Below are 9618 nucleotides of genomic sequence, written 5' to 3' on the forward strand. Positions count from 1 at the left end.
CTTCCTCCTGACCCCCTTCCCCCCCACCCCCCTCCCCGCTGCGGGGTGACCCCGGCCGTCCCGTCCCCCTCTCCGCGGGCGCCCGGCTCCCTGCGCCGCGGGGAAGGACCGTGCTGGACCCAATAAAGAACTTTTTAATTTTTTATTTTATTTAAACCCCGCTGTCTGCTGTTTTCTGCCGCGCCCGGGGGCGGGGGGGGGCGAGGAGGCGGGGCGCTGGCGCCGTGCGCGTTCTGCGCAAGTCTGGCCATCGGGGCGACCCGTCGGGCCCCGGCTCCGCTCCCGCCGCGTGGGCGGGGCGCGCTCCGCTGGGTTGCTGGGTGACGGCGCCCGTCCCTCCAGCCGTCATTTCCGGCGCGCGGGATTTACATCCGGGGCGGCGCGGCTGTTGCGGGGAGACGGCGCCATGGAAGCCGGGACTGACAGGAAGGTAGGGCCGGGCCCATTCTGGCCGGTACCGACAGCCCTGGTGGGGCCGGGCGGGGCCGGTACCGTCCCGGACCGGCCTCACCTCGCGTCTCCCCACAGAGGCAGCGGGAGGAGGCGGCGGAGACGTCCGACCTCTCCGGGGAGGAAGATGACGACTATGTGCCCTACGTGCCCGTCAAGCAGCGCAAGCAGCAGATGGTAAGGGGGTAACGGGGCCCGGCGCTGCCGGGGGAGGGCTGTAAGCGTCCCTCCCGACTCGGGGCCTCTTACTCCGCCTCGACCCGCTTCCTTCCAGCTGCAGAAGTTGCTGCAGATGCGGCGGAAGGTGGTGTCAGAGGAGGAGCAGCGGGACAGCGGGAGCGAGCAGCGGGGCGACGAGGATGACATCCCCCTGGGGCCCCAGTCCAACATCAGCCTCCTGGACCAGCACCAGCACCTCAAAGAGAAGGCGGAAGGTACGGGAGCGGCTGGCGGTAGGGCCAGGTGGCTTTTGGGAGGGACTGAAACCTCCTCACTGTTTTCCTGACTTTCCCCACAGCTCGGAAGGAGTCAGCCAAGGAGAAGCAGCTGAAGGAGGAAGAGAAGATCCTGGAGAGTGTGGCAGAGGGCAGAGGTGAGTGGTGGGAGCTCTGTGTCTCAGAGCTGTCAGGGCAGCCTTGCAACACTTGGGTGTTCACACCCGGGACCGGACAGATCACAATGGTTTCCTTCAGTCAGCATCCGACTGCCTGGCTTAGCTGAGACGTCGCTGTGGCACTTGGTGTTCCTGTACCCAGAGGGGCTGTCAGGGGTGCTGTTTTTCCTCCTCTGTCTCCGGGCCTGGTCTCCCAAACTGTTTACCCAAGTAGTTCTCTGCTGAAGTTACGTGCCGCCTGGACATGGAGAGTTTGCACTGACCTTGTCAGCTTTGTTTTTGCAGCTTTGATGTCAGTGAAGGAGATGGCAAAGGGCATCACCTACGATGATCCAATTAAAACCAGGTGTGTTTTACAGTACAGAGGTTGTCTTTTTGAAAGCATTGCTTCCTCACGCCTGAAGAGAACTAGAAGCCGTGCAGTCTCACAGGAGCACTGCTCTGCGGCCACTGGCATTGCTCTTGTTCCGCTGCTTGGCTTCTTACTGCTGTGTGTAAGATTGAAGGTACTTGAGTCACCATAGATGTTGTTTTATATAGTTAAAATTTGCTAGAGTGCATTTATGCTAAACTTGAAGACTTGAGAAGAACTTCGGATCTTGGAGGTGACTAAGCTAGAGGAAGGGACTGGGGGAGCCTACAGAGCCAGTGCTGCTCAAGGCAACGTCAGAGAGGTGATCGAGATGTGTCCAAAAGATGTTTGTCATGTTCCATCCGCTGTCCATAGACTGTTCTCAGCTGTTAGCTTAGGACTTCTTCAGGCTTTGGGGAAATGTTTTAATGCATGGAACTGGCTTGGATCTGCTCCCTTGCTCATACCACAAAGCCCCTAGGGGTTACCTGTTTTCTCTGGTGGGATATCAGAGCCCGACAGGGGGTTCCCCTGGGCCTCTGTGGGGGCTGTGGCTCTGGAGCCCCAGCCTCATTCTGCACCACAACCTTTCTCTGTTGCCTTCGCAGCTGGAGAGCACCTCGTTACATCCTGGGCATGTCAGAGGCACGGCACGATCGCGTGCGCAAGAAGTACCACATCCTGGTGGAGGGGGAAGGCATCCCACCCCCCATCAAGAGCTTCAAGGAGATGAAGTTCCCAGCAGGTGGGCTGGGAGAGGAGCCTGGTAGGGTGGGGGACAGCATTTTCCTGGGAAATTTGCATCAGTGAGTGAAGCTGTCAGATCTTTAATGCTTCATGTTAGTGGGGTCATAGCTTAAATTCCCAACAGTGGCTGTGTCACCTAACTGCTGGCCCGAGAGGTGTTTGTCACTGGTGGAAGAGCTGCTGCTGGGACCTGAGTAGGAGGGAAAGAAGGGGACGACTTCAGGTCATGAACACATATGTCCCTTGTTCTCTGACAGCTATCCTGAGGGGCCTGAAGAAAAAAGGAATCCAGCAGCCAACACCCATACAGATCCAAGGCATCCCCACGATGTGAGTGCTCTGTCCCCGTCCCAGAGTGGATGGGGGTGGTTGCTCCCTACAGCCCACCCAGTGGTGTGAACCGGGTGCTCTTCCCTGGTGACAGATGCCCCCTGTCACCTTGCTCAGCCCTGGAGGTTTGAGCTGTTCCGTGATGCTCCTCCTTACCATCAGCCTCATTTCTCTGCCAGCCTCTCAGGAAGGGACATGATTGGCATTGCATTCACTGGCTCTGGGAAGACCTTGGTGTTCACCCTCCCAGTGATCATGTTCTGCCTGGAGCAGGAGAAGAGGCTGCCGTTTTCCAAGCGAGAGGGACCCTATGGACTCATCATCTGTCCCTCGGTGAGTGTTGGGGGTGTGGTGACGTGTGGGAGGAAACTTTTATTGACGTTCAGTGGCTATCCCAGATCCTCCCTGCATGGATGTGTAGGAATGTATGTTTTTCTCTGCAGCGGGAGCTGGCCCGGCAGACCCACGGCATCATTGAGTACTACTGTCGCCTGCTGCAGGAGGATGGCCTGCCCCCGCTGCGCTGTGCCCTCTGCATCGGGGGCATGTCTGTCAAGGAGCAGATGGAGACAATCAAACAGTAAGACCTTCTGGGGGATGGTTTGTGAGGCTGGAGCTGTGCTCTGGTTTCTGGCAGGGGACTAAGGGGTGGCACCCTGGCTAGGTGGCTTCAGGAAGGTGTGGGTGCAAAGGTGATGTGCCAAGCAGGTGTTACCTTCCCTATGTGTCACTGTGTGGGGCAGGAATCCGAGTGCCTGACTGTGGCCTTCGCTCATCCCACAGTGGTGTACACATGATGGTGGCAACCCCTGGCCGCCTGATGGACCTGCTGCAGAAGAAGATGGTGAGCCTGGACATCTGCCGTTACTTGGCCTTGGATGAGGCTGACAGGATGATCGATATGGGCTTTGAGGGGGACATCCGTACCATCTTCTCCTACTTCAAGGTACTGAGCTGGTATGATATGAGCACCCTGAAGCTCAATCCCTGCACCCACCTGGCTGGGTGAGTGCTTAATCCTTGCCCATGCTGTGTTCCCTGCGCAGGGCCAGCGGCAAACCCTTCTCTTCAGTGCCACAATGCCCAAGAAGATCCAGAACTTTGCCAAGAGTGCCCTGGTGAAGCCCATCACCATTAACGTTGGGCGAGCGGGTGCTGCCAGCCTGGATGTTGTGCAGGTGAGGTAGTTGGGAGCTCCCCCATGCCTGTGTGGGAGGCCAGTACTGTTCATGAGGGCACTTGGTGCATTCCTTGTCAGGGAGCTGAGGTTCGTGGCCCTCCTTCCCAAGAGGTTAAGGGGTGCCAGGCAATGGCAATTTCTCTGCTGCCTGCCAGACTTATATCTGTGCTTGTTCCTAGGAAGTGGAGTACGTGAAAGAGGAGGCCAAGATGGTGTACCTCCTTGAGTGCCTGCAGAAGACCCCACCACCCGTGAGTAGTGCGCTCTGGCAGCATGGCTGGGAGCAGTGCCGGCACACTGCAGCCCCGGGGCATGGGTGGAGCTGGCAATGGGGACGGGGCTCTGATGCTGCAGAGTTCTGCCATGGGCGGGGGTTAGGCGTGCGAGTGAGTTGTGCTCCACATATGAGCAGGTCCTGGGCCGAGAGCTGTTGTGTGCTCTGCTCAGCAAGAGGGAATGGGTTTCTTGGGGATTGTGCTGGTGCCAGCAGTGCCAGCCTGCAGAAAGGCAGCTCTTCCATCATGTCTGTGCTGCCGCAGGTGCTGATCTTTGCAGAGAAAAAGGCGGATGTCGATGCGATCCATGAGTACCTGCTGCTCAAGGGTGTGGAAGCTGTGGCCATCCATGGAGGGAAAGGTCAGTGAGGGTCTCGGGGAGGCCTGAGCTGCGGTGTGGCCCTACCTGACCCCGCTCCTGCCAGGGTCGTACGTGGCCACGGGAGGTCCCAGCATGCAGCAGTTTGTGATGGTGTGAGGAAGGGCTGTGGCAGTGTCAGGAACGAATGCCACGTTGTATGTAGCAGGCATAAGTACAGCGCAGGTCCCTATGGGACCTAGAGATCCCTCTGCTCCTTTATTTGGGGAAAGGCTGTGTAGGTCCTCCCTACTGAGGGAGTCCCGGTTGAGCGATGCTTGGCTCTGAGGCCATAGCAGTTGCTGCAAGAGGTAGGACTGGGAGCTCTGCCCTTGCTGATCTTCTCTGCTGGGCCTTTGCAGATCAGGAAGAACGGACAAAAGCCATTGAGGCCTTCCGGGATGGGAAGAAGGATGTCCTGGTTGCCACTGATGTCGCTTCCAAGGGCCTGGACTTCCCAGCCATCCAGCACGTCATCAACTACGACATGCCGGAGGAGATTGAGAACTATGGTGGGGACTGGGCCCCATGGGGGACCAGCGAGGGCACGGCGGGGTGTGTGCAGGCCAGCAAGGCTTTGCGCTTGTCTCTGCGGTGGCTGGGGTCAGGGGTGGTCTGTCACATTCTATTCACCCAGGCCTGATCCTGTCTCTTTCTCCACAGTTCACCGTATCGGGCGTACAGGCCGTTCTGGCAACACTGGCATTGCCACCACCTTCATCAACAAGGCCTGCGGTAAGAAACAGCGCGGGGCTCGGGGCTGCGGCTGTAGGAGGCAGCTGGGCGATGGAGTTGCCTCTGCCTTGGCAAGGGGGGTGATCCCGCACAAGCAGGGACGAGTCGTGTTGGCCCAAGGAGGGGAGATGGTGGCATGGGGCAGTGCCCCCCACCGCTGCTTGGGCTGCGTCTGATCCATGTCTCTGTCCCCAGATGAGTCGGTGCTGATGGACCTGAAGGCCCTGCTCCTGGAGGCGAAGCAGAAGGTGCCACCTGTGCTCCAGGTGCTGCACTGCGGGGATGAGACCATGCTGGACATTGGAGGTGAGAGACCCCTGGCCGGCCCAGGGACCTCCCGCAGGGCTGCTGGGAGACCTGCGCTGCAGACAGGTCCCGTTGCTCCGGCCTGCCAGGGCTGCCTCAGGGCTGTTGTTGCCTGGCCATGTGGGCAAGCGTGGCACAACTTCCCCTGACCTCATCCCTCCCATTGCAGGCGAGCGGGGCTGCGCCTTCTGCGGCGGCCTGGGCCATCGCATCACTGACTGCCCCAAGCTGGAGGCAATGCAGACCAAGCAAGTCAGCAACATCGGCCGCAAGGACTACCTGGCCCACAGCTCTATGGATTTCTAGCCTGGGGAGCGTGCTGCCCGGCGCTCCCCCTGCGCGGACCTTGGTTCCCTTTCAGCCAGGGCAGCGCCCCAGCTGCCCTCGCCTTTCCTAAGCCGAGGGGCCTGTCCTGCACTGCTGTGGCCCCTTTTCCAGGCCTTTGGCCACCGGAGCTATTGCCAGCTCAGCCTGATGAAGCTCCTGCCCCGGGAGGAAACTGGGAGGAAATGTGTGGAGCCATGCTGCAACAACCTGTTATGTCAGCGGCGCATTGGGCAAGCAGGTAGCGGTGCCTGAGGGGAGGAGGAAGCCCCAGGTGGAGTGACTGGTCTGTGGCCGGCTGCCTGCTGCGTCTGCCAGCCAGCCGCAGTGGTGCAGCCAGGGTCTTACGTCGCTCCTCTCCAAAGCCCCTTGATTCCTCCAGGACTGTCCCCCTTACCTGGTTTTGTGCATCCTCAGCTGGTGGCTGTTGCCGTATCCCCCAAACACACTCTGATGCAGCCAGGGCAAGGCGGGGCACGCTGCATTTGTGTCAGGCAGTCCCCTAGGTGCTTCCTGTGCTCTGCCTGTGCGTGTTCTGCCCCACTGCCTTTCTGCGAGGGGGAGGGCAGATGGATGGACACCTCCTGTGGCCCAGCCTCTGCCCCTCATCCCACACACCAAAAAGGGGAAGTTGCTGAGAGAAGGAAGTCTGCCCCATGCAGTTGCTTCAGCTGCAGCAGTCACATTTTCACCGCTGCTGGTAGCCCGAGTCCCCAGTCCTTGCGCTGGCCCATGGAGAGACCGGTGAAGGATGGGATCCTCTATGTGCAGCACTGCAAATTTGGAAAGGTAAAGGGTGGATTTGGGGCTGGGTACAGAGTTTGCCCTGATGTGTCTTGATGCCAGGTCTGGGGCTAGGCCCTTGGCAGCCTGAGAAGCGGGGACTGGAGCCAGACCCCTTGGAGCTGCCCCGGGGGGGCCCTGGGCTCCGCAGCCCCAGGAGCGGGGCTCTCCCTGTGGCTGAGGGGACTCATCCGTGCAGGCACCTACTCAGGCTCGGCCCTGCACACAGGGTCCCTCTTCTCGCTTGGTCACCGCGCGATTCGCAGTGAAACAATAAACGTGTGTTAATGAGGCACAGCTCCAGCGTGTGTGTGGGAGCGGGGCACTGGGGCAGCACGTGGGATGTGGCTGTGTGCCCAGCCCTCCATCAGCCTGGCTGTGGTGGGGCCAGTGCCATCTGTGGGGCACCCCTCATGGCTTGGCCTGCTGCTCTGGGCCCTCAGGGTGGGCACCGAGTGCCACAGCCCTCTGGGCACAGTATGGGTGACATGGTGGGGGTCCCCACAGGGTCGAGCCAGCTCTAAGGAGCTGTGAGATGGGTGTTGGTGAAGCAGGTGCCACTGGGGCGCTGGCCTTGCCTTAGCAGCACCCCCATCTGCCATGGCAGAGCGGCCATGCCCCCACGGGGGGCTCAGTGGATGTGTGGGGCTATGATCACACTCCAACCTCCCCACTGAGCAAGAGCCAAGTCCTGGAGCCGAAGCGGGCAGGCCCTGCGTGTACGGGGCTGATGCCCTGTGCGTAGGAGGCAGGCAGGCTGGCGGTGGTGGGTATTTTGGGTGCTCGGCTGCATCTGGTTTCTGTAGGGCGGAGGCTCTGTTGTGCTTTTGAGGTGTGTGGGGGCATGCACCCCCTCTATCCCATGATGGGCTGGGAAGGTGCTGGTGCCACAGAGCCTCCCCTGGGAGGAAGCGGGCTGCGAGCTGCAGGGCCTGGCTGTGCTCGGCAGATGTGAGGCTGCCGGCAGGAGCCCCAGCAGCTCAAAATGGCTTTAATTTGCATCAGGGTCTGTCCTGAGAACAGCTCGAGAGCTCAGCTGCAGCGGCGGCAGGCCGGCACTTGCAGCAGGGAACAAAGAGCAGGACCTGGTGCTCAGCGAGCTGGGAGCGAGCGTGACTCACCCAGCAAGCCATGCCAAGCTTGCTTGGGGCAAGGCCCCCCCCCTCGACCCAGTTTTGGGACTGTGCTGCTCCACAGCCCCGGGGGTTTGCGCTGACCCCAGCTCTCTGTGCCTGCTTGCAGCACCCAGTGGGTGTAGGCAGGGATCCCCTCCCGTACCCCCTCCTGCCCTGCATGGCTCTTCCTGAGCACTGCCGGCCCTTTATGGAGGGCAGTGCTGCAAGGCCGCAGCAGGCAGCCCTTTGCTGACCGTCTTTTTCCTGCCTGTGCCCTTCCCGTGCCCCAGAGGTCCTGGAGGAAGATGCGAGCCCAGCTCTTCGCTGCCAGCCCCTCTGGTGTGGCCCGCATGGAGAAGTTTGATGTGCGGGATGACGGCACGGCGCTGGAGAAGACCTCCCTGCGGCGGTGCACCCGCCGGGTGATCCGCCTTTCGGACTGCGTCTCCGTGGGCCCGGCGGGCACCGAGAGCTGCCCCAAAGCCACTGCCGCCTTCTACCTCAACACCACAGAGAAGAGCTATGTGCTGGCAGCTGAGCAGCGGGATGAGTGGATCACCCAGCTCTGCCAGCTGGCCTTCCAGGTACCGTGGGGTCTGGCATAGCCAGGACCCCTTGTGCTGCTCCTCTCTTGGGTGAGCTGGCGGGCTCCAGGGTGGGTGGGCAGGCAGGGAGGCTCATGCTCCCCTGGTCCAGGGGCTGTGCTCATATCCCTCTGTTTCAGGGTGCAAAAGAAACAGCGCAGAGCAGTGCGAGGACCCAGCCCAGCCCCACTGTTCCCATGGAGGAGAACTGCCTCTATTCCTCCTGGCAGGACCGTACGTGCAGGGGTGGCGGATAGGGCTGGGGTGGGCTCCAGCTCAGTGCTGCGGTGCTGATCCCTGCCTTGCTCTGCTCCCATAGTGACCGAATTCCCGGTGCTGGTGGTCCAGACGGACGCGGCCACCCGCTGTGGCCTGCATGGGCACTACCTGCTCTCAGCCCTTCCCCAGAGCCTGACGCTGAAGGACCCACAGTCCCGCCAGCCCCTGCTCACCTGGCCCTACCCCTTTCTCCGCAAGTTTGGCCAGGATCAGGTGCGTGCCTCCCCCCTATCCCCCCCATCCCGCCTCGTTCCTTGGGGCGGCTGGCTCAGGGTAGGTGCCAGCCCTTCACCCTGCCCTCTGGCCCCACAGGCTGTCTTCTCCTTCGAAGCTGGCCGTCGCAGCGACTCCGGCGAAGGCACCTTCACCTTCAGCACCCCACGGGCCCCCGAGCTCTGCCGGGCCGTGGCCGCCGCCATTGCCAGCCAGCAGCAGGGCAAGGACATCCCCGACCTCCGCCTCTTCTGTGCCCTGGACCCCCAGGTCTCTGCACAGGGCCTCGAGCCCCAACCTTGGGGCCCTGGGTCTGAGGAACCCCAGCCCAGCCCACCCCTGGTGGGGTCACAGCCTGCCTCCCACCCTCCCACCAACCTCCTCCGCTTCCCCCTACCGGAGCCAGAGGCCACAGGCCCCATCGTCTACGCCTCCATCGCTCGGGGCCAGCAGCCGCTCTTCATGCCGGGGCGGCCAGGCCCCACTGAGTCCTGGGCCACGGGGAAGCCACCCCCTGAGCATCTCTATGAGAACATCTTCACCGCAGAGCCGGGTCCAGCTGGGGCAGAGGAGGAGGAGGAGGAGGAAGAAGGGCGGTGGGAGCTAGGGTGCCGCCAGGCCCCTGAGGGCCACAGCAGCGAGGCAGGCCCGCTCTATGACAACCGTGCTGCCCTAGCCCAGCTCCCACGGGGTAGCCCCCAACCCCCTGAGCAGGGCTGGGGCCGTGGGGGGCAGGAGGCGCTGCCGGGGCGTTCCGGGCACAAGCCCCAGAGCAACCTCCGGGCCAAGCTGGTGCGGCTGCTCAGCCGGGAGACCCCTGGCCCGCGGGACTGGGCCTGAACCCGGGCTGGATGCGGTTCGGTGTTGCGGTGCGGTGAATAAACAGCCTGGGCCGGACTCGGCTCTGCCGCCGGTGCTTCGGGGGTCGGTCCCGGGACCGGTGATGCGGAGGGAGGGCGGGGACCGGGGCCGGG

The 9618-nt window shown here is 62.0% G+C and overlaps 2 protein-coding genes across 3 annotated transcripts; both read left to right on the forward strand.

Moving 5' to 3' along the window:
* Window positions 1-340: 340 nt before the first annotated feature.
* Window positions 341-8258, forward strand: DDX41 (DEAD (Asp-Glu-Ala-Asp) box polypeptide 41). Of its 2 annotated transcripts, none has more exons than XR_775120.1 (18): window positions 341-430; window positions 529-627; window positions 725-884; window positions 968-1042; window positions 1349-1409; window positions 2024-2160; window positions 2420-2492; window positions 2672-2825; window positions 2936-3072; window positions 3276-3438; window positions 3539-3670; window positions 3852-3923; window positions 4212-4308; window positions 4668-4817; window positions 4969-5040; window positions 5236-5346; window positions 5516-6459; window positions 7859-7945. XR_775120.1 is itself a non-coding variant. In XM_010579033.1 (18 exons), the coding sequence occupies exons 1-17, from the start codon at window positions 407-409 to the stop codon at window positions 5650-5652; spliced, it is 1854 nt and encodes a 617-aa protein (XP_010577335.1). In that variant the 5' UTR covers window positions 341-406; the 3' UTR covers window positions 5653-5667; window positions 8244-8258. The 2 variants fall into 2 exon arrangements, 1 of the variants encoding a protein (XP_010577335.1); XM_010579033.1 differs by lacking the exon at window positions 7859-7945 and adding an exon at window positions 8244-8258 and having other exon boundaries at window positions 5516-5667.
* DOK3 (docking protein 3) lies at window positions 6403-9484 on the forward strand. Its single transcript, XM_010579230.1, has 5 exons — window positions 6403-6459; window positions 7859-8152; window positions 8293-8386; window positions 8472-8644; window positions 8744-9484. Exons 1-5 carry the CDS (start codon window positions 6403-6405, stop codon window positions 9482-9484), a joined length of 1359 nt encoding a protein of 452 aa, XP_010577532.1.
* The last annotated feature ends 134 nt before the right edge of the window (window positions 9485-9618 follow it).

The sequence above is a fragment of the Haliaeetus leucocephalus genome, unplaced genomic scaffold, assembly GCF_000737465.1.
Source record: "Haliaeetus leucocephalus isolate CR32 unplaced genomic scaffold, Haliaeetus_leucocephalus-4.0 Scaffold656, whole genome shotgun sequence".
NCBI lineage: Eukaryota > Metazoa > Chordata > Aves > Accipitriformes > Accipitridae > Haliaeetus > Haliaeetus leucocephalus.